We start from the raw sequence: 24,479 nt of genomic DNA, 5'->3' as shown, positions 1-24,479 counted from the left end.
TACTCAGAACATGCTTTATTATTTACATTTTTTTCTTTAAATTATCACCTTACAGTGTTATTCTGTAAATCAATCTGGAAAAGGTGAGATTTGATTCCCCATGAAAGATGACCCAGTCAGACACCATGAAAGGAAGCCAGGTGTATTTGTTTCTTAACAAATGGCCTTTCTGCTTTCATGTGACCCTTGGCTAATTATGTTTTCCTTTTTATGTTTTTAAGCTGACTATGGAGATACATTGCCATCAAAGAATTTCTTTGAAATTTGAAGACACAAGGATAACACGAGGTCAGCACTTAGGAATTAATGTAATTTTTTATTAAGATAGGATTTTTTTTAGTTAAATATATGAGAATGGTTAAGTAAAATCAAATGGTTCCAAAAGTCTTAAAATGAAAATAGTCCCCTGATAGTTTCTTTCCAGAGCAAGTGCTTTACACCAGTGGTATTGTCACAGTGGACTATGGGGCTGGCGCCCTACTCCTTTGAGCCATAGGCACCGCCCCCTGTATTTTATTTTTAAAAGAAGGGGTCTCAAGTTGGCCTGGAACCCCCTGCACTCAGGCAGTTCTCCGGCTTAGCCTCCTAAGTAGCTGGGACCACAGGTGTGTGCCACTGTGCCCAGCTAACCTAATGTTTGTATTTACATTTGTTGTCTAAGCCAGCTACATAGCTGGAATATCACCTATATTGGATCCTATGTCATCCTTTTTTTTTGATTTATGTATTCCTCCTTTTTGCTGAAAAGTCTCCTCCAGTAGCTTTCCAAGAAAGGGTATTTGGAGGTACCTGTTGAGTCTTTGCTTGTCCAAAAATTCCTTTAACTTCACCCTTGAATGTTTGGCTGAATATAAATCGATCAGTTAAAAAATATTCTTAGCGAAGTATCTCAAGAATGGAAGAAGTATCCAATCTACTCATCCCTACTATGAAACCAAGCTTTCATATGAAAGCTATAACCCAATTATAGCCCAAGAATACGGGGAAAAGGGATAGAGGGGGTCAGGGGGAGGCTGAGGGGAGGGAGGGTGATTGGTGGGACCACACCTACAGTGCATCTTACAAGGGTACATGTGAAACTTACTAAATGTAGAATATAAATGTCTTAACACAATAACTAAGAGAATGCCAGGAAGGCTATGTTAACCAATTAGATGAAAATATTTCAAATTGTATATAAAACCAGCACATTGCACCCCATGATTACATTAATGGACACAGCTATGATATAATAATAATAATAAAAAAAAATCCTTTTTTGTAGAATTCTGCAGCATAGTTGCATTGTTTTCAGGTTTTGTTTTTTCTTTTCTTTTTTTTTTTTGAGATAGGGTCTTGCTATTGTCTGGAATAGAGGGCAGTGGCGGCGTGATCACAGCTCACTGCAACTTCACGCTCCTGACCTCAAGCAATCCTCTTGCCTCAGCCCTGAAGTAGATGGGACTAGAGGCACAGGCTACTGTGCCTGGCTAATTTTTCTACTTTTTATGGGGGGTGGTGGTGTTTACATGTATATAAATTTATGTGTTATATATATATATGTATAACATATTATATATACATGTAACATTACAAATATATACATATATATAAAACATATAAATTTATATAATTTAAAAAAATACAGAAACAAAATGACTAATTAGAAGCTCAGGTGAGACCTTGGTGTGTGTCACACTTTATGGGGGCAAGACATGATTGCAAGAGGGACTTTACCTAACAATTGCAATCAGTGTAACCTGGCTTATTGTACCCTCAATGAATCCCCAACAATATAAAAAAAAAAAAAAAAAAAAAAAAAGAAGCTCAGGTGAGAGATGATGTAGTTTGGACCAGAGAGTTGGAAACAGTGAGAAATTGTGATTTAGGATGTATTTTAAAGTTGGAGTTCAAGACCAGCCTGACCAAGAGCGAGGCCCCATCTCCACTAAAAGTAGAAAAACTAGCTGGGTGTTGTGGTCATGGTGGCACACTCCTATAGTCCCAGCTACTTGGGAGGCTGAGACGAGGATTGCTTGAGCCCAAGAGTGTGACTTTGCCGTGAGCTACGAAGCCACAGCACACTACCCAGGGTGACAGAGTGAGATTCTGTCCCCCCCCCCCAAAAAAAAATTGTCTTGTCACTGGACTTTCCAAACTGTCCTCAGTTTTTTAATATGACAAAGAAGGCCACAACATTTGTCTACAAACCTCTGGATATACACCCAGGAGGTTTTTACTCAGCATTTACCCAATAGAAGAGTTGCTGAGTTGAAGGATATATGTGGCAACACTTTACAAGTCTGACGATGTCCAGGACTGAGGGGAATGCCACATGTGATGATGTGGAATAGCACCTCACTGTGGCATCACAGAAACAGGATGACTAATTAGAAGCTCAGGGGAGGGATGATGTGGCAGGTGGTGGGGACTCATGGCTGTGGGGAAGAGACACTGAGAAAGTTACAGTGAGAAATGATTCACAAATTGTATTTGACATTGTCTAATTAAGATCAACAGGGAATAGGGCGGCGCCTGTGGCTCAGTCGGTAAGGCGCCGGCTCCATATACCGAGGGTGGTGGGTTCAAACCCGGCCCCGGCCAAACTGCAACCAAAAAAAAAAAAAAATAGCCGGGTGTTATGGCGGGCGCCTGTAGTCCCAGCTACTCAGGAGGCTGAGGCAAGAGAATCGCCTAAGCCCAGGAGTTGGAGGTTGCTGTGAGCTGTGTGAGGCCACGGCACTCTACTGAGGGCCATAAAGTAAGACTCTGTCTCTACAAAAGAAAAAAAAAAAAAAAAAAAAAGATCAACAGGGAATAAAAACATGGTTAGAAATATCTATAGATCTAAAGTTAACACAGCTTTTTTTTTCTAATGTAAAAATATATAATTTTTTAGAGGGAAGAGGAACAACTTGAAATTAATCATTCTTTTCATACACTTCAAACTTGTACTTAATGCCTTTCTCTTCCTGGACATCAGAAAGAACACCTGGGTATCTGTAAAAGAAAAACAGGTATAATTATATCTCCATTAAAAACATAGCTTCCCTGCTTCTCAGCCAAAGGCATTTCCAATAGTACATAAGGAAAATAAAAGTTTTTCCTCCTTCTTTTCTTCACAATGGTAAGGTACTGTTAAGCTGGTTGAATATTGTGCAAATGCACTATATATGCAAATGGTAAGAAAAAATTACAAACTACATAGAAAGTTAGAAAATGAAAAGTAAATTCTCTTCCTTTTCTTCTGATTCCTAATTCTCTCAAAAAACACTCTTAGCAGCTTCTCTTGTATATTCCCACTCCATCACCTAGTTAATATAAAGTTTCTTTTTAATTTTTGGAGAGATGGGGTCTCCCTATGTTGCCCAGCCTGGTCTTGACCTCTTTGCCTTAGGTGATCCTCCCCGTCTCAGCTTCCCAAAGTGCTGAGATTACAAGCATGAGCCACTGTGTCCAGCTGAGATTTCTTAAGAACTTTTTGCAAATCTTACAGTTGATATTATATTTCTTGTGGAAGCCAAAAAATATATAATGTTTAGCTGTTTAGATCATAACTGAAATTATGTGCCCTGCACAGTGACAGATTCTCCGTTCTGTTGGAGAGACAGACGCCATACTGCTCTACTTTTTCCAACGTGTGGCAGATTGCAGTTCCCTTACTGGGATCTCTGTGTATTTGATCTTTCCTATCCCCTCACTATCACTTAGGTCTATGCCCTCTCCACTGAGAACTGCTCTGACCACTTAAGCTTTCAGGGAGTACTTCCACATGGCTTCAAATCTTGGGGTACTTCCTCAGTACTGTGCAGGCTGCACCTGGTTCGCTCAAAGTGGTAGTCAGGAACACCAGCTTTAAACAAGAACCGCTTGACTGTGGTTCTGTGTGACATGTCTCTGAGCCTGGCTGTCCATAAAGTCTTTAAACTTGTGCACAAAAAAAAAAAAGAAATCGTATGCTACCTATAACAAGTTAAGCATTCTACAAATGTCGTTTGTTTTGTTGCCCTAACTAAATTCATTGTAGGCAGTGATAAAATAGGAAAAGTTTTTAATTTCTCATGATATCCAATACATTGCTAATTAACAGGTACTAACCTGTTTACTAATCGGAGATTATGACATTTTGATAAAAAACATCATTAGAGACATGAAATAGAGCGTAATGTCTATGAAGAAGAAAAAGATATTTGCTGTGTGGTGCCTGTGGCTCAAAGGAGTAGGGCACTGGCCCCATATGCTGGAAGTGGCAGGTTCAAACCCAGCCCTGGCCAGAAAGTGCAAAAAGAAAGAAAAAAAAAAAGATATTTGCTTTAGAATATATTTCAGAGGACAAGCAGTATTTCTATTTACCATTTTCTAAGCTATTTCTATTCCACAGTTTTAGTAGTAGTATGGCTTTTTTTTTGTATAAAAGAAATGATTTTACTGGGCCAATTTTAAACCATAAATTTAGAATCACTGGGAATGAGTCACAAAAAGTAACATTTAGATATTTTCTTTTGTGCAAAATTCAAGAGTGTCAAGATTGTCAATTATTAAGATAAAAGCAAAGTATCAAGAAGTTATTTCTAAAACTATGAATAACAATTTAAAAATGACTATGCTATTGGCTGGATGTGATATGTAACATGATTCATGTTAATCCCCTTTGTGAAACTAAAATTTAATTCTGCTAAGTTTCATTTTTCTTTCTATAATATTCACTAAGTCTTTAAGTGAATTTAAGATACTTAGTGACTTAAAAAGTGAATTTAATTCACTTAGTCTGACTACAGTTACTTCGTAATCATGATACCAAATTTTTCTGAAGTGCAAACTCTGCCTAAGAGCCATATTTTGGTCTCTGAGTTCAAGTCTAACAGGATTTGGAAATACCACCTATATGTTATATGAACTATCCAGAGGCTCACCCATAGGTCACTGTCTGTGCAATTATTCCTTTGACAGCACCATGCCAGCCTATCCTCTACTGCTCTGCTTCCATTAATCTTGTCTGGAAGAAATCTATTGCTCACTGGGCCCCAACCAAACCGGCAGGCCCAAACGTTTTATTTCGGCAACTTTCTATTTAATGAGCCAATACATATGAATGAATATAAACAAAATTTATATGTGAATGTTCCCAGCAGCACAATGCCAAAAAGTAGAAACAAACCAAATGCCCATCAACTAATGAATGGATAAAATGTGGTATATCCATATACTAGAATATTTGATAATAGGAATTAAGTACTGATAGATACTACAAGATGGATAAACCTTTTAAACATGCTAAGTGAAAGAAGCCAGATTTACGAAAGACCACATATAATGTGATTGTGCTGTTCAGCAAAGGGTTCTGATAGAGAGCAATACGGATTTGGAAAGATAAAGCTGACTCACACACTAATCTATTCTTTTTTATTTCTTGGAGACGGTCTCACTTTATCACCCTTGATAGAGTGCCACGGCATCATAGTTCACAGCAACCTCAAACTCTTAGGCTCAAGTGATCCTCTTATCTCAGCTTCTTGAGTATCTGGGACTACAGGGATCCACCATAACACCCAGATATTTTGTAGAGATGGGGTCTCGCTCTTGCTCAGGTTAGTCTTGAACTCCTGAGCTCAAGCAATCTGCCCTCCTTGGCCTAACACAGTACTAGGATTATAGGCATAAGCCATCATGCCTGGCTCACAACAATCCATTCTTCTTCCTTTTTTTTTTCTTTATGAGACAAGAGTCTCACTATGTTGCCCTGGGTAGAGTGCCGTCACGTCACAGCTCACAGCAACCTCAAATTCGTGGGCTTAGGCGATTCGCTTGCCTCAGCCTCCCAAATCTGCACTTTAATACAGTTCTGGCAATTTTCACTTTTCTTTAGAGTTAAGAGCCCAAGAAAATCAGTAATTCTTTTTGATGAAAGATTAATGCTTTATAGAGTAACAGACTTATTCTAAAATTTGGCCATCTATTTATTCAGACGTGGCTCTGAATGCTCCTTTTAAGGGTCATTTCAAAAACAAATCTAAACTCAAAAAATAATGACAGAATATTTCAAGAATGTGCTAAAAGCTGGTCTAAATTACTGGTATATTTTATTGTCTATAGCCAACAGCCAAAAAGTGCTTTTATTTATTTATTTTTTGAGATAGTCTCAAGCTGTTGCCCTGGGTAGAGTGCCATGGCATCACAGCTCACAGCAACCTAGCTCTTGGGATTAGGCGATTCTTTTGCCTCAGCCTCCAGAGTAGCTGGGCCTACAGGTGCCTGTCACAACACCTGGCTATTTTTTGGTTGCAGTTTGGTGGGGGCAGGGTTTGAACTCGCCACCCTCAGTATATGGGGCTGGTGCCCCACTCACTGAGCCACAGGCGCTGCCATTAAGCAATTCTCTTGCCTCAGCCTCCCAAGTAGCTGGGACTACAGGTTCCTGCCACAACACCTGGCCTTTTTTTTTTTTTGTAGGTGTCGTTGTTTTAGCTGGCCTAGGTTGGGTTTGAACCCACCAGCCTCAGTGTACATGGCTGGCACCCTACCCACTGAGTCCAGGCGCTGCCCTGAAAGGTGCTTTTAAGCTAAAATGCTACGAGTTTTCAAAATCAGGCAGCCTCCTGCTAAAGTCACAACTACATGGTAAAGAAAATATAACCTCCTCTCCATCCCAACCTGCTCCCTACCATCTTAATCTAAGCTGTTTCAGCTTTCACCTGAACTACTCCAGCTAATGGGTATCCCTAGTTCATTCTTCTTCCCCTCTGGCCTGTTCTCCACAAAGCAGCTAGAAAAATGCCGCTCTTTGCAGAATCCTCTTAACTTGCACTTGGTCTCACCCCTGCTGGCCTCTCCCTTGCTCCCAATGGTCCCAGGAGCCTTCAGGCTCAGGGAACAGGTCAGGACTGTTTCTGCCTCTGGCCTCTGTATCAGCTATTTCCGGTTTCTGGAATGCACTTCTTATTCTTGGCATGGCCAGCTTCTTGCTATTGAGATGGTAGCAAAGGCGTCACTCTTCAGAGCGGACTTCTCAGACTAAGCGTTATCTACCACATCACAGTATTCCGGTTCTCCACATGCATTCTTTTGATGTCTCTCATTTGCCATCCTCTCTCCTGCTAGGAATAAAGTAATCTCTTGGGGAGTATAAATCTCGGCCGGCAGCCTGATTCTGCTAGAATGAAGTAATGACTGAGTATCTCGACTTCAGTTAAATCATTCACGCCTGAATATTTCCAAGTCTACTGAAGCAGATTTCCAAAAATTCCTATAGAATTTGTTTATGAAACACGGCTACCCTGAATTCAATCTAAAAAGACAGGATTTTTCTGTGATTTATAAGCAGGAAATCCAAAAGAACTTCAGACTAGTAACATTATACTTACTCTGAGAGAAGTTTATATTTCTTCAAATCAATTTCTGGAAAAAATGTGTCACATTCAAAGTCCTGCATGATCCTTGTCACAAACAGTTTAACATGGCCTGGTTGATTCATGGCTTCCTTTGGAAAAACAGACAGGTATCAATTTCTTTAATCTGTATCAAAATATAGAAACTCTTTAAGATTCTTGTTTAATTAGTTTAAGTTTATACTAGGTATTAAAGACATGCTTGTTACCAATGTTACTAGTGTTCCAATGAAACTTTACTTACTAAAATAGGCTGGCAGGCTTAGTTTGGCCCACAGAAGATAAACCTGAATGATCTACAAGCTGTTACCATGAAAGCAGTGGTCCCCAACCTTTTTGGCACCAGAGACCCATTTCGTGGAAGACAGTTTTTCCATGGATGGCAGGGAAACATCAGATTCTCCTAACACATATGCAACCTAGATCCCTCGCATGCGCAGTTTACAGTAGGGTTCACATTCCTATGAGAAACTAATGCTGCTCTGATGTAACAGGAGGTGGAGCCCGAGCAGGCCACGCGGAGTGGCTGTAAATACCCACGATGCTCCACCTACCCACACGCCTCTCACCCCCTGCTGTGCAGTCAGGCCTGGTTCCTAACAGGCCACAGACCGGACAGGTACTGGTCCACGGCATAGGGGTTGGGGACCACAGTGCTAAAGCAGACTATTTAAATACCTTATTCTTTAGAATGGGCCTTGCAAAGTGCACCTTAATTATTCTGTGGATGATACTAATCATCATAAATGATTATGAGACTGAGTTTAAATATATTCTCACTTCTAATCTGCTTACAAGAACTCCTTTTTAATTTAAGCATTCAGTTTTGTTATTTTCCCTTGGCTGTTGTTTTGAAAGGTAAGAACACTAAATTATCTAGTTCTCCATAGAAAAATCTTCCTTTGTACATATGGATAAGATAGCACTATTTCATAGGAACTTGACTGAAAACTCAAAGGACATATTTGTGTATGTACATAAAATTTAATAATGCTTCTATTAATATTTCTCAGAAAATTACATTGCTAGTAGGAAGGTAATTTATTCTGCCTCTGTTGTTAACAATTGTTTTTGGCCTTATATTGTGAATGGCTTTCCTAATAGTTTCTATAGAATAAAACTGCCCTGGAATGAGTATCTTAAAATTCTCATAAAAAGTATGAGTTCTAATTGTGGCTCCAAGAAAGCAAAAATTCTTGATCTTCAAATAGCCTGTAGAGAAGAGAAAAAAAAAATACATACACACACACATATATATAAATAAAATCCCAAGTAGTTGTTATGCTTAACATTCCAAATAAGGGTGAACAAATTTTACTTTTCATTTTCAGTAATTTATCTTATTTAAATCATTTACTGTCTTTGCTACAACCAATTAAATAGTTACCAATTTTTACTATATTAAAAATTAGAAAAACCGGCGGTACCCATAGCTAGGTGGGTAGGGCACTGGCCACATACACCAAGGCTGGTGGGTTCAAACCTGGGCCAACTAAAACAACAATGACAACCGCAACAAAAAAATAGCCAGGTGTTAAGGCGGGCGCCTGTAGTCCCAGCTACTTGGGAGGCTGAGGCAAGAGAATGACTTAAGCCCAAGAGTTTAAGGTTGCTGTGAGATGTGATGCCACGGCATTCTACCCAGGGTGACAGCTTGAGACTTTCTCTCTTAAAAAAAAAAAAAAAAATTAGAAAAACGGAATACAGTAGTTCCCCTTATCTATAGTTTCACTTTCCAGTTTCAGTTATCTGTGATCAGTCTGAAAACGTTAAATAGAAAATTCTAGAAGTATACAATTCATAAGACTCAAATTGCACACTGTTCTGAGTAGTGTGATGAAATTTTGTGCCATCCTCCTCCATCCTGTGCAGGACATTAATCATCTTTTTGTCCAGTGTATCCACGCTGTCTACGCTACTTGCCCCCTTAGTCACTCAGGAGCCATCTGGATTATTAGATTGACTTTGGCAGTACAGCAGTGCTTGTGTTCAAAGAAGTCTTATTTTACTGAATAAAGGCCCCAAAGTGCAAGAGTAGTCACGCTGATATATTGTTATAATTGTTCTATTTTATTATTGTTAATCTCTTACCATGCCTAATCCATAAATAAAACTTTACCATAGCTATGTATGTACAGAAAATAATTATACTTACATATATCAGGTTTAGCACTATCTACAGTTTCAGGCATCTACTGGGAGTCCCTGAATATATCCCCCAAATTTAAGTGGGACTACTGTAGAACTAACAACAGGAGCATTGGAAGTTCTGTATCAATATTGATGATACAATGCAAATTTCTATAAAGGGCCAGATGGTAAATATTTTAGGCTTTCAAGGCCAAAACCAGCCATATACAATACTAAAAAAATGGGTGCGGCTGTGTTCCAATGAAACTTTACTTACAAGAATAGGCTGGCAGGCCTCGTTTGGCCCACAGAAGATAAGCCTGAATGATCTACAAGCTGTAAATACACCATTTAAAGGTCCTACTTCCTTAGTATTTATTCATAAACAGATTAATCAAATTATATAAATGCAATATTTAGAATGCACTTAACAATATCTAAATATTTAAACAATATGAACATTGTTTAAAGAATGTATTTTCAAGCAAATGTGGTACAATCCAAAATGTGATACTAAAGTAAATGAAGAAAAAATTTGTTTTCTCAGAAGAAATTCATATTTGGATGAGAAGATCAAAGAAAAATGTCCAATTCCCCATTGCAAATGGGGAAAAAAAGAGCTTGTTGAAATAGGAAGCTAAGAAACTCAGAGTTTTTATAATCCGATCTAGAACCCTGGCATACTTCTTTCTAAAATAATTTCAGTGGATAAATGTTACCACAGACCTCAAAAGGTAGGGACTGATTTTTCTTCCTCTTCATAAATGCTAATCTTTCATTAATGTTTTAAAAGAGCCAAAGAATTCTATTTATTATCTTCAAAATTTTTTAAAGCTGGAAGTCACTTGGTAGTATTTTTTCTTTTATTTTTTTGAGACAGAGTCTCGCTTTGTTACCCTTGGTAGAGTGCCATTGCATCAAAACTCACAGCAACCTCACACTCTTGGACTCAAGTGATTCTCTTGCCTCAGCCTCCCTAGTAGCTGGTACTACAGGTGCCCACCAAAATGCCCAGCTACTTTTTGTTTTTTGTTTTGCTGGCCTGTGCTGAGTTCGAACTCAGCCCTAGAGCATGTGGCTGGTGCCTTAACCACTGAACTACGGTGGCACCCCCAAGTATTTTCTCTTTTACACACTATTTTTTTTTTGTGTTATGAAATCATGGAATCTTTCTCCTATGCCTTCACATTATGTGAAAACTGGCTGAGAGAATTTTCTGCTTTAACAAATTCATATATCTCCAGTTAGTGTCTGTCAAGTGAGAGTCTACTCCCTTTCTCAGTAAGACATATTTATCTAGGAAGAAAAAGGGATACCTCAAGTCTCCAGGCCAAATCCAGGGAGTAGAAAACAGTATAATACAAATTCTATTCTCAGATAAGGATTTAGAAAGGATATTAAATTGGAAACATCAACTATTTTGATTTGAAAATAGACTGATATGTGGGGAGATGCTGGTCAAAGGATACAAAATTTTTATATAGGAGGAAGAAGTTCAAGAGATCTATTTTACAACATGGTGGCTACAGTTAACAACAATGTATCATATTCTTTTTTTTTTTTTTTTTGAGACAGAGTTTCTCTTTGCCACCCTCGGTAGAGTGCTATGGCATCACAGCTCACAGCGACCTCCAACCTCTTGAGCTGACGTGATTCTCTTGCCTTAGCCTCCCGGGTAGCTGGGATTACAGGTGCCAGCCAAAACACCCAGCTAGTTTTGTTGCAGTTGTCACTGCTGTTTTAGCTGGCCTGGGCTGGGTTCGAACCGGCCACCTTTGGTATATGGGGCCGGTGCCCTACCCACTGAGCCACAGGCACTGCCCAATGTCTTATATTCTTGAAAAATTGCTGAGAGTAGATTTTAAGTGTTATCACCACAGAAAAATAAGTGTGGTAATGCAAAAGTTAATTAGATTGATTTAGTCATTCCACAATGTATACATTTCAAAACAACATGTACACAATAAATATATACAACTAGTTGTTGATTAAAAATAAATATAAAGAAAACAGACTGGCATGGGGAAGAACATTTACTTTTGCATTTTTATTTAGTTTATATGATAGTATCAAACAATGAATAACTGACAACATATCTAATTTACAGTAGGGATAATGGGCTGCTTCCTATACCCATGGCTCAATTTTTTTGTAAGGTTCAGACAATGGGTTATGCCCTGTCTCTTCCATTCCCCTTTAAAAAGCAGGGAAGCTGAAACAAAGTTAGAACATTTCTTTATATTTACAGATAACTTTACTTACCTTATAAACAGCACTGCCTCCCACTATCCAAACCATGTCTACTTTATTTGCTAATTCTGTTTCCTCAATAAGTTTTAAGGCATCATCCAGACTTTTAGCAAGAAAATGAGCTCCTTGTGGAGATTCCCTGTGGTTAAAAAAAAAAAAAAAATTACACAATTTTTGTACAACACCTCCATACTACTCAAAATAACCTGAATAGGAAGTAGTGATTATAAAACTAAAATTATCATAAATAGGAATCCTTTCAACAAAAAGCACTTAACATCAGTATGGTTGATTACTAATAATTCAACCTACATTTCTGTATCTATGGTTCCCAATGAATCAAAAAACCATGTGATATCACAAGGTGTCACTGGAAAACAGAACAATAGTTGTCTCTGGAGGGGTGAGATAAAGATTAAGTGGGACGGAACATGAGGGAACTTTCTGGGGGTGAAGGAAATATTCTGTATCTTCTACAGGGCTTAGGTTACACAGGTGTGTGTATTTGTGATAACTCAGGAAATGTATACTTCAGACTTGGACATGTGGGATGGTGGGGCAAGATGGCAGACCAGAAGGATTGTTCGGCTCAGCTCTCCTAATATGACTAGAGAAAAGGAGAGAGCCCAGCCATACCTGGTATGGGGATCTTGCCTGGAGTCACAGCTCAGGGAGCACAGCCAGGAGTTGGTGAGTTGGATACAGCATGTCATCTGGAGCAGTGGATATCTGACTTATTAGGCAAGTGACTGCTAGCCCCAGATAGTGGGCAACCTCCGCCCCCCGCACCCCCCCAAACAGGTCTGGGATGAGAGAAAGCCTTTTTGTTTTTTGGGGAAATCTATGAGTTGGGTGGAAAGTGTGGAAGAGTGGGAAGATTAAAACAGTATACAGGACCCAGATATGAATGCCGGTTGGAGTGGATTTGTCATCAGTTGGCTGGGGAGACAACCATACTGGGAAGGTCTTGGTGGCCAGGGGTCTGCCACTGAAGGAAGGTCATGAGAAGGTCTCAGCAGGGGCCTAAGGAATGGTGGTCTTAATTCTGCTTGCCAGGATCAGAACTCCACTTTTGACAGGCTGAGGGACTCCTGTACCCCATGGGAACTGGTGTCAGGGGGTACTGTGAGACAAGCCCATGACGGATTCTGGAGAGCTTTAAGATCCCAATCTGGTGGGGTCTGAATGCTGAGGAAGCAATCAGGTGATCACTGAAGGCAACTAAGTTAGGAATAAGAACCACAGAGGTTGCTGGCTATGTTCTCCATCTCCTAAAAAAAGACCACAGTGACACCTGGCGTCTTGGCAACATATATATTCCCATTAAAGTTAGTCTCTTCTGTATATATGTAAAAACTTTGTCATTATTGTTTGGCAGGCCCCAGACTGGGTTCGAACCTGCCAGCACCCTAGTCACTGAGGTACAGGTGCCAAGCCTATTTTTTTTTCTACTTTATTTTTTATTCTCTTCTTTTTTATGTTGCTGAGGTTGCTGCTGTTTTTGGCAATTTGAGCTTTTTTTGTTGTGTTTTGTTTTTGCTAATTTGGTTGGTTGGTTCTATTCTTAATTTCCTTTTTTACTTTCTTTTTTTTGTAGAGACAGAATCTCACTTTACCACCTCCTCGGTAGAGTGCCATGCCGTCACAGGACTCACAGCAACCTCCAGCTCTTGGGCTTTTGCTATTCTCCTGCCTCAGCCTCCCAAGCAGCTGGGACTACAAGCGCCCGCCACAACGCCCGGCTATTTTTTGGTTGCAGTTCAGCCGGGGCTGGGTTTGAACCCGCCACCCTCGGCAAATGGGGCCAGCGCCCTACTCACTGAGCCACAGGTGCCACTCCCTCCTTTTTTACTTTAATTAAGAGCAAGGACTCCTGTATTTTTGGTCACAGTAGTTTAGACTAATTTATTCTCTTTCTCTATTTCACTCCTCTTGTCTCTCTCTTTTTTCATTTACAAATGGTAGGCTATGTTTATTAGTCACAATTTCTCCTTTACTTCATTCTGAGTCCTAGGGTGGGACCCAGACTAGCAGGAGTACTGCTTGTGGCCCATTCATAGGTTTACAAGTTTCTCATTGAGGGCAATATGTGACTGTGTGAGATTGGCCAAATAGGTCACCATCAGCAGGTTACTGATGTTGCTGTTGAGCATCAGGAGCAATTTTGGGTACTTGGTTAACCAGGCTCATCAATAAGCGACCCACAGTATTGTCAGCTGACACCTTTCCAGACAGTACATCCTCTGCATAGGGCAACACCGTACTAAGGCATCCTGGATAGGAGCTGATGCCCCTTCTACTTGCTGCGAGTCACTTGAGAGTCCAATCACTCGGTTGGGGCTAAAACAGGTCTTCATGATAAGGTCAACTCCAAGGCGTTCAGTGTGGTAATATGCATATTTCACTGTCAGAGGTGTGAACATCACTCCCATGGTCCTCCCAGGGACACCCATTAAAGTGCTGACAGAGGCTTGTGTCCACAGTGAGGTGAATGGGGTGGGGGCCTCCCAGCTGGAGTACTCATGGATCTGCACAGCGTGTTCTGTGATATCATGGCCTGTAGCATACCAGCCCAGGATGAGCTCATTGGGAGAGACTTTTTTGTGCAATTCATACATGTTCTTAGCAAATACCATGTCAGCAGCCACTTCATCTTCTGACTCATTGTGTGGCACTGAAAAGCACGTGGTGACCTCCACTGAGTGCTTGTCAATGGTTCCCAGCAGGGTTCCGATAACATGGGCAGCTGTCCACAATGGAGGCCAAAATGACTGGTAAAGTCTGACCACATGGCCGCCAGGGAAGGGCCCTGGGAGGGCCGGACCAGCCAATCAGGGCGCCCGGGTCTGCTCTGGGGCTTGCGCTGATGCCGGGGTCTGATCCGGAGCTGTAGTTGCCGCCGCCGCCGGTCTGAAGATGAGGCCTGAGGCCGGAGCCGCAGCCGGCGCTGGAGCTGGTGTTGGCACCGGGCCGGGATTGAGGCTGGGCCAACGCTGGAGCCGCTGCCCGGGCTGGGTCGGTATTGGCGGGAGGATCACTTGCTGTTACTGCCGGGGCGGCCATCTTGTGAAAGCTCTCTTTTTTTTTTTTTTTAATTTTTTTGAGACAGTCTCTCTTTGTCGCCCCCAGTAGAGTGCCGTTATGTCAAAGCTCACAGCAACTTCAAACTCCTGGGCTCAAGAGATCTTCTTGCCTCAGCCTCCTAAATACCTGGGACTACAGGCACCAGCTGGAAGTCCCAATGCCTGGTAATTTTCAAGATCCAAGATAATTCAAAGTTATTTTAGTGAAGTTCAGTAATATAGAAAAGAATTCTGAAAAACAATACAAAGAAATCAGAAAAACAATTTAGGATAAGAATGAGAAATTTATCAAAGAGATATTTAAAAAAAAAAGAACCAAAAGGAATTTTAGAACCAAAGAATTCACTGAAGGAAATACAAAGGACATTTGAAAGCTTCAGGAGTAGACTAGACCAGATCAGATAGAAGAAAGAATCTTCTGCCTGAATCTTTATCCAGTCAGATAAAAGATAAAGAAAAAAGAATTTAAGAGTGAGCAAAGCCTTTGTGACACCTAGGACAACATAAAGCAATTCAATATTTGAATCATCAGTATCCCCAAGGGCAAAGGAACAGGGAAAGAATTAGAAAACCTATTTAATGAATATATAAAAACTTTCCAAGTCAGAGTTGTATGTCAGTTGGATGTTTGGAACTTGGGGACTGCTTGTATATGACACTTACGTGAAACGTATTCCAATAAAGACATATATAGACTGAAAAATAAACAGATGCAAATAAAAATACCTAGGAATATACTTAATAAAGTAGGTGAAAGATCTCTATGAGAACTACAAAACACTGACCAAAGAAATCATAGAAGACACAAAACAAATGGAAGAATATCCCATGCATAGGGATAAGAATCAATATTGTCAAAATGTCCTTACTGCCTAAAGTGATTTCTTTTTAAAATGCCAATGTCATTTTTCACAAATCTAGAAAAAATATTAAACGGCACATGGAACCAAAAAAGAGCCCCAATAGCAAAAGCAATCCTGAGTAAAGAGAACAAAGCTGGAAGCATCATATTATCTGACTTTGAATTATAAGGCTATAGTAACCAAAACAGCATAGTACTGGTACAAAGGCAGACACATAGACAAATGGAAAAGAATAGAGAACCCAGAAATAAAACCACCTCAAAACCAGAAATAAATTCAGTCAACTGATTTTGGACAAAGCTGATAAGAACTTAATGCTGTGAAAATGATGCTCTAGTCAATAAACTGTACTGGGAAAACTGGATAGCCACACCCAGAGAAATGAAACTCGACTGCTATCTCTCACTATCTAGAAAAATCAACTAAAAAATGCACGAAAGACTTAAACATAAGACCTGAAACAACAAATAATATTAGAATATAACATAAGGAAAACTCTTCAGGACTTTGGTACAAAAACAGACAAATGGGACTTAATTAAACTCAAAAGCTTCTATACCACAAAGGAAATAATCAACAGGGTAAGAGATACTCTATGAAATGGAAAAAAATTTTTGACAGCTTTTCATCCAACTATAGAGTAAAAATCAGAATGTATAAGGAAGTCAACCAGGGAGGCTGGGCGCAGTGGCTCGCACCTGTAATCCTAGCACTTTGGGAGGCCAAGGTGGGAGGATTACTTGAGCTCAGAAGTTTGAGACCAGCCTGAGTCTCTAACCAAAAATGTGTGTGACTACCTTTACTTCAATGAGCAGATAAAATATGCAATTCCTGTACCAAAAAAAGATCATGATGGCAGAGAAATATCTCAGGAATAGCCACAAAGAACGAAAAGACATACAATGCAGATGTGCAGAGGAAGCTACAGGGGAACAGAGGGGAGGGTCAAGGAGGGAGAATACTCCTTATGGCATGATTCCTTAGCTGAGCATCAAAGGAAAAAAATACGTGCACGAGCACAGACATGCCACACTACTATAGAAATGCTGAAGATTATACTACAGTCATTCACAAGACAGTTCTGAGAAATTAAAGATGGAAGAAAAGTACCCTGTGGTGAAGTTGAAAATACTACAATGTGGAACAAAAGAGTGTGGTACAGGAGATCAAAAAAAAAAAAACAAAAAACACCAGAATGTAGAATAAAGTGTGTGTTGAGGGGAGAGAAGAACACTGGTTTAGGTAGGAGGGGATTTCTGTCTGAAGATTGTAAGATTAAATTGATATGTTATGGTGAAATGAGATCAGCCTGTTCATTGTGATCTTATTAATGTTAATATTTTCTATAAGCTGTAAAGCAGCAAAATGGGTGCTGGGGGTAGGAACTGATATCTGTTTCCTTCTGTGTGCCAGAAACTTTACATGCAAAAATTCAGTGAATCTTCAAATTCATTCTAAGAAACTGTCATTATTAATCTCAGTTGGTAGGCAAGGAAATTGAGGTTTGGCAAGGCTGACTTGTAACCTGCCTAATGCCACAAAGTTACTAGATGCTACAGCACATACTCAGTATGAGGAAGCCAGGGCAGGGTGGTGCCTGTAGCTCAGTAGTTAGGGTGCTGGCCACATGCACTAGGGCTGGTGGGTTTGAACCCAGCCTGGGCCTGCTAATCAACAATGTGACAACTACAACAAAAAAATAGCTGGACGGTGTGGTGGGTGCCTGTGGTCCCAGCTACTTGGGAGGCTAAGGCAAGAGAATCGCTTAAGCCCATGAGTGTGAGGCTGCTATAAGCTGTGATGCCATGACTCTCTATCAAGGGCGATATAGGGAGACTCGGTCTCAGAAAAAAAAAACAAAAACAAAGAAGCCAAGTCAGTCAGTGTTTGCTAAACCAAGTGTGTGAGAGGTGAGGAGAGAGCACTAAAACTTTGAGAAACTATTAATCACTGTGAAGAATATGATAGCAAGATCATGAAATTAAATCTATGAAATTTAGCTAATGTTCATAGATGAGAGATTATTATGAATTTTCTAAAGATGCTGTCAAGGCTACAGCACTGTAGTAAAACTTTACTTAATGTTTGGTTCCAAAGACTTTAAAAGCTCTTTAGTGAGATATAAACCACACACCATACAATTCACCCTTTTAAAGTGTATAATTCTGTGATTTGTAGCTTATTTACAGAGTTGTGCAAGCAGCACTACTATCTACTTTGAGAACATTTCCATAAAACCAAAAAGAAACCTTGTAGCCACCAACAGTCACTCCAGCCCCCTCATCTCAGTTCTTTTAAAGCAGCAACTTGGTTATCTAGAGAAGATTGGAAAAGCATCTTTCCCATTATACCTTATCAAGGAAATAGTTACTACAAACAACTAGTGTTTGGCAGTAAATTCTGTGATGACCATGAGGATTCAGTTTCTTCTTATATTGGGGGTGGGGGAAGCAAACCTGAAGTCTCTTTAAAAGCTTGTATAAAAGCTCAGTATATGTGTGGCGCTGACCAGCAAGCAGGGAAGCAGGAGAAAGGACAAAAACAAAGAACTCTGACTTTTTTTTAGTAATCGGTATCACTATTTATTTTCTTGGCATACTTGATAATAAAGACTTCAAATTTTCTCAGCCCTTTTTTTAAACAAAGCTAACTATACCAACAAATGTTACATATAAATATGAGAAGCAACCAAATCCAATTACATTTACCACCCGGGGCGAGGGGGTCATAATGAAGAAATCAGACTTACCGTTTGAGGAGAAATGCTAGCTCAACTGAGCATCTCCCCCAGTGAGATTTCTTTGTTTTAGCTCCAACTGGCCATAAATAAAGTTGAGTAGTATTTAAAAATGTCATTAAAAGAGTCTCTGGGAATGGCAATATAGTCTCTGGATCTCAATTCTACCAAGGAAGGAGATAATCAGAACAGCAAGCAGGAGAAAGAATAGCATGAAGATGGAAGCAGATGGCAAGATGCACATCAGCATATTTCCCATCACCCAGAGGCAATCAGCGCAAATATTCCGGTACCCTTTCTTATAGGTTTTCACCTATGCCATTCCAGGAGGAATTCTGGGGGAAAAACCTATGTAAGCCTGAATCCTTTAGCCCATAAACTATGTAATGTTTTTTCTTTCCCATGGTGTTAACCCCAGCTGTACAGACTATTACAAGAGAATTATGTAGATGTGATTACATCCACAATTGGTTGACTTTAACCTGGTGGGCCTGATTTCATGAAATTTAGCTAATGTTCATAGATTAGAGACTATTATGAATTTTCTAAAGATGCTGTCAAGGCTACAGCACTGTAGTAAAGGCCTTAAAAGCAGAGTAGAGGATTCTCTGAAGACAAAATGTCCCCTGTGCAGTTTCACTTCCTGCTGAAGAGCTCTGGCCTGCCCTTCAGAGTTTTGGATTCCTCTAACCAATTGTATAGGACAATTCCTCGAAATAAAACTCTTTAATATATATGCACATACACACACATACATACCCTCTACTAGGTTTGCTTCTCTAGTTGAACCTTAACACACATGGGAAAGGAATAATTGCGACTACTGTTCTCAAGCAAGTAATGACCTATGACACTGCATCTTTGTCTCAAAAAAAAAAAAAAGAGATGCAGTGTTTTTTTTTTGAGACAGAGTCTCACTATGTTCTCACATTCTGCCCTCGGTAGAATACTATGGCGTTACAGCTCACGGCAACCTCAAACTCTTGGGCTTAAGTGATTCTCTTGTCTCAGCCTCCCAAGTAGCTGGGACTATAGGTGCCCGCCACAATGTCCGGTTATTTTTTGTTGCAGTTGTCATTGTTGTTTAGCTGGCCTGGGCTAGGTTCGAAACCCCCAGCCTTGGTGTATGTGGCTGACGCTGTAACCACTGTGCTACAGGTGACAAGCCTTTTTTATTTCTTTAATTCATTGTTAGTTTAAGAAATTCTTGAGTGATTAACATGCCAGGCCCCACACTTTCCCTTAATGTTATTATCCCTCCCTTAGGTCCAATTTTGGTCAAAGCCCTCCTCCCAAAAGAAAAACCTCCTGAGGTTTAGGAAATGTAGTGGGCAGGAACAATGTCAACAATAAAAACAAAATAGAAATCCCAATATATCACACATGGAGGAAACAACATGGAAGTCATGGTAAAGGTCAAACCAGGGAGGTTGCCTTGGGCAGTCTTAATGTGATTATCCCTCCCACCTCCCAGCCCCCTGGGCATTTCTATGAGATTATGACCTGTTTCAATCCATCATGTCTTATTACATTTAGGGCTGGATCTAAGAGAGACTGCCACTTAATTTTAACAAGTCCCAAAACAGTTATTTTCATTTTATGTGATACTAAAAAAAGTGATTTATGTTATAGTACTTACTTGAGTTCTCTACTGAGAACTATATTAATTCTGTCCTTTAAAGGTCGATGCTTCTCAGGAATGGAGAACCAGGTCTTCTTACCCATAATCACCAGATTCTGTTTACCTATAAAATCATATAGAGAAGTTATTTTGGGACTATACATGTATTTTCATACATTTTTATATTTATGTATAGCAGGTCCTCAAATAACAGATAACATTGTTTTACTCGATATTGTTCTGTTACAATGCTGATGAAAAAAATAATTCATTCCTGGCTGGGCTACTGTGTGTCTACACATTGTCCCCTGTGTCTGTATGGGTTTTTTCCAGGTACTCTGGTTTCCTTCCACAACCCAAAGATTAGCCCATTAGGTGAAGAAGGGTTTTAAGCTATCTCCGAGTGAATGAGGGGGTGTGTGTGTGTGTGTGTGTGTGTGTGTGTGTGTGTGTGTGTGTGTGTGTGTGTGTGTGTGTGTGTGTGTGTGTGTGTGTGTGTGTGTGTGTGTGTGTGTGTGTGTGTGTGTGTGTGTGTGTGTGTGTGTGTGTGTGTGTGTGTGTGTGTGTGTGTGTGTGTGTGTGTGTGTGTGTGTGTGTGTGTGTGTGTGTGTGTGTGTGTGTGTGTGTGTGTGTGTGTGTGTGTGTGTGTGTGTGTGTGTGTGTGTGTGTGTGTGTGTGTGTGTGTGTGTGTGTGTGTGTGTGTGTGTGTGTGTGTGTGTGTGTGTGTGTGTGTGTGTGTGTGTGTGTGTGTGTGTGTGTGTGTGTGTGTGTGTGTGTGTGTGTGTGTGTGTGTGTGTGTGTGTGTGTGTGTGTGTGTGTGTGTGTGTGTGTGTGTGTGTACCCTGAACTACCAGGATAGGCACTGGCTACCTATAGCCCTGAAATGGAATAAGCTGGTAAATATCTTTTTCTGTCACTTAATTTTCATTTTAATGAAAATATCTATTTTCATTAATCTTTCTTAAATAATGTTCAATATTTAATATTAGAAGTGTTTTGGGTCTGTCTTTAGGAGTTTGGTGATGTTTTATGACCAGAAATATGGCACAGGAACTTAACTCTTGTTTGTATCAATTAGCCTATGGTCATATGGTTTTATTATACACTGCTTCATTTAAAGTCAGTTTCCAAGAGCCTATCCATGAGGTTAAGTGAGCACTTACTGTATATGTGTGCACAGATATGATTGTCATCTTGGCAACTAGGAGATTGCCTTTAAAAAAATTAAAACTGGCTTGGTGCCCATAGCGCAATGGTTTTAGTGCCAGCCACATACATCGAGGGTGGTGGGTTTGAACCTGGCCTGGTCCAGCTAAAAAACTGCAACAAAAAAATAGCCGGGCGGCCAGCCACATACATCGAGGGTGGTGGGTTTGAACCTGGCCTGGTCCAGCTAAAAAACTGCAAAAAAAAAATAGCCGGGCGTTGTGGTGGGCGCCTGTAGTCCCAGCACTTGGGAGGCTGAGGCAAGAGAATGGCTTAAGCTCAAGAGTTTGAGGTTGCTGTGAGCTGTGACGCTACAGCACTCTACAGAGGGCAACAAAGTGAGACTCTGTCTAAAAAAAAAATTAAAACTTAGAACAGTTATTGAAATTCACATTTATCATGTATTACCTAAATATAAATATTTTCCCTTTTGGTTTCATGCAATTTATATCTCATATTTAGTTTAATTAATTGTAATTCACGTATAACACAGTAAAGATTGTGTTTGGATCAAACTGCTCAAGCTAAATGCTTTCTGTCATCCACTAGCCACATCATGTTAACCCTTGTGCTTTCCTTATCTACAAAACACAAATTATAATTTCTACTATAATTATATAATTCCCACTTCTAGGGTTGTTGCAGGGATTAAATCTTTAGGAGAAGGGGCTGGGCACAGTGGCTCATGCCTGTAATCCTAGCAGTCTGGGAGGTCCAAGTGGGTGGACAGCTAGAGCTCAGCCTGAGCAATAGTGAGACCCCCATCTCTACTAGAAATAGAAAACTGAGGCAAGAGGATCGCTTGATCCTAAGAACTTGAGGTTGCTGTGAGCTATAATGCCACAGCAATCTAGTCAGGGTGCCTGAGTGAGACTCTGTCCCTCCAAAAAACAAAAAAAACAAGAAAGATTTAGAAGAGGAGGTGGCTCACATTTGTAATTCCAGCACTTTGTGAGGGGAGACTAAGGAGGGAGGATCACTTGAGATTAGGAGTTCTGAAACTAGCCTGAGCAACACAGGGAGACTCTTTCTCTATAAAAAATAAAAGTTGGCCAGGTGTGGTAGAATGTGCCTGTAGTCCTAGCTACTCCAGAGGCTGAGGCCACAGGACTGCTTAAGTCCAGGAGTTTGAGGCTACAGTGAGCTATGCTGTCCCACTCTATTCCAGCCTACGCAACAAAGCAAAACCCTATGGGGGTGGGGAGATTTAGAACAATGTTCAGTATCTAATAAGTACTGTCATAACTATTTGATATAAACATATATATTGTGAACTTTGTAGATTTCGCTGTCATATTTTTAAAAATAGCTGCTTAACATTATACTCAATTACCTTAAAACATTAAACATGTTCAACTGTGCCTTTTCCCCACTGTTTCAAGTACAATGCTTCTAGCAAAACTTTATGTATTGCTTTCATTTTTGGTTTCATTTCTTAGGAAAGAAAACAACAGTCAGCTATTTGGATCAAAGGAACATTAACATTATCAGACCATAAGCAAGATTTCTTGCCATCTTGGCTCTACCAGTGACCTAAGTGCCAAATGCCAGGGCCCTGTGCCTGTCTCATTTAAGTTATGCACCATCTGCTCATTTCTGTTTCCCTGTTTTCTCTGCCATTCCTCCTTTTGTGACCATAAACACACGTCTCTTAGGTTTTAAATGGGGCAGTCCTCCATCCCCATGTTCTTTTCCTTGATTATCTCCTCTCTGATGGTTCAGCTCACCTATTTCTCTGAGCTTGAAATTATCCTTGACGTCCTTCAGGTGCCTCTCACTACAACTGCACACTGTTCTCCACTCCTTTATCTCTGTATGAACCAAACTTTCAAACTGAAAATCTGAGAGTTCATCCTTGATGTCTTTGGGCATCACCTTTAAATTCCAGATGTCCAAAACTGAATATCACGTAATTGTTATAAAAAAAACTTCATCCTCTCTTCTCCCCTGCTCTCGTTCAGGCCTTATTTCTTCCAGCAGCTGTTCCAAAGGCCTCTTCTGGTCTCTTTCGGGAGCGCTAACCTCCACCAAAGCCTATACCCAGTTGCCAATTTAACTCAACACCTAAAGTGTGTGCCTGCGCCAACATAAGATTTCAAAGAAATTAAAAAAAAATGGCAAATGAACCTTGGACACTGCTTACGGATCAAGGGCAAGAGAAAAGGTCCCAGATTAACACGGAAAACTTTGGGATTTTAATCATATTTGTATTGGTAGGCTTCCTTGAACAAGACGCTTCGCGCACCTCTATTACTTAAAACTCCCACATTACCGGGTGGCGCCTGTGGCTCAGCGGGTAGGGTGCCGGCCCCATATGCCGAGGGTGGCGTGTTCAAACCCAGCCCCGGCCAAACTGCAACAAAAAAATAGCCGGGCGTTGTGGCGGGCGCCTGTAGTCCCAGCTACTTGGGAGGCTGAGTCAAGAGAATCGCCTAAGCCCAAGGATTTGGAGGTTGCTGTGAGCTGTGTGAGGCCACAGCACTCTACCGAGGGCGATAAGGTGAGACTCTGTTTCTACAAAAAAAAAAACAACAACAAAAAAAACCTCCCGCATTACCTTCTACTGAAGAGGTTGTGGTCATTCTTTGAAAATACTTGAATTCATTCCTACAAATTAGAGAAACGCAGCGTTACTCAGAGCTCTAATGCACCTGCCTAACGGTGCGCCGTAGGCAGGGCTGCGGACATTCCCCCTGGGGTGGGACTTTGCTCTTTCTTGGTAGAGGGCGCCGCGGGTCAGCAGGATCCGGACCAAAATCAACAGCTTGGGCTCCCGCGCTACAGACGCGGAAGCCAGCCCGCGACCGCCCTCTCTTACCAGCTCCGCCCGCAGATGCGACCCCAACCTCCCGCAGCTAGACACCAGCCCGGAGCATCCCGCCCAGACGCCCCGGGCGAGCGCAGCCTGCGTCAGCCTCCGCCCCCCCACCGGCCCGGAGGCTACCTGAGTGGGGGCCAGGGTAGGTCCCCGTTCTTGCCGATGCCCATGTTCTGGGACACAGCCACGATGCAGTTTAGCGGTCGAACCATGACGGCTCTAGCAATCACCAACCACCAAGCTCGCACCTATAGCAAGCCCCACCAAGACTGGCGCGAAACTGTGGCTACCACGCCCCTCGGCCCCATTTGTGCAGGCGAGGCCCCGCCCCCGCCCCGGCGCACGGCAGGGTCGCGGCGTGCTCGCGCCCGCAGACACCCGGAAACTGCGGCCGTGGGCTCGCGCTC

General features: G+C 41.0%; 1 protein-coding gene and 1 pseudogene across 1 annotated transcript; both read right to left on the bottom strand.

Annotated features, from left to right (window-relative positions):
- Positions 1–24,335, bottom strand: DHFR (dihydrofolate reductase). Its single transcript, XM_053587603.1, has 6 exons — positions 24,199–24,335; positions 23,812–23,861; positions 20,067–20,172; positions 11,757–11,883; positions 7,341–7,456; positions 1–2,979 (listed from the first exon to the last, which is right to left on the bottom strand). The coding sequence occupies exons 1-6, from the start codon at positions 24,282–24,284 to the stop codon at positions 2,901–2,903; spliced, it is 564 nt and encodes a 187-aa protein (XP_053443578.1). The 5' UTR covers positions 24,285–24,335; the 3' UTR covers positions 1–2,900.
- LOC128583373 (eukaryotic translation initiation factor 3 subunit F-like) lies at positions 13,799–14,807 on the bottom strand (annotated as a pseudogene).
- Positions 24,336–24,479: the final 144 nt, after the last annotated feature.

The sequence above is a fragment of the Nycticebus coucang genome, chromosome 1 (assembly GCF_027406575.1).
Source record: "Nycticebus coucang isolate mNycCou1 chromosome 1, mNycCou1.pri, whole genome shotgun sequence".
Classification (NCBI taxonomy): domain Eukaryota; kingdom Metazoa; phylum Chordata; class Mammalia; order Primates; family Lorisidae; genus Nycticebus; species Nycticebus coucang.
This window is presented reverse-complemented; position numbering and strand designations above follow the sequence as displayed.

Bases quoted from the DNA above. Each gene is read 5' to 3' on its own strand.
- DHFR (XM_053587603.1), bottom strand. From the start codon at position 24,284: ATGGTTCGACCGCTAAACTGCATCGTGGCTGTGTCCCAGAACATGGGC. The intron at 23,862-24,198 runs GTAGCCTCCGGG...TCTAATTTGTAG, and splicing joins CTACCCTGGCCCCCACTCAG to GAATGAATTCAAGTATTTTC. The intron at 2,980-7,340 runs GTAAGTATAATG...TTTCTTTTACAG, and splicing joins AAATATAAACTTCTCTCAGA to ATACCCAGGTGTTCTTTCTG.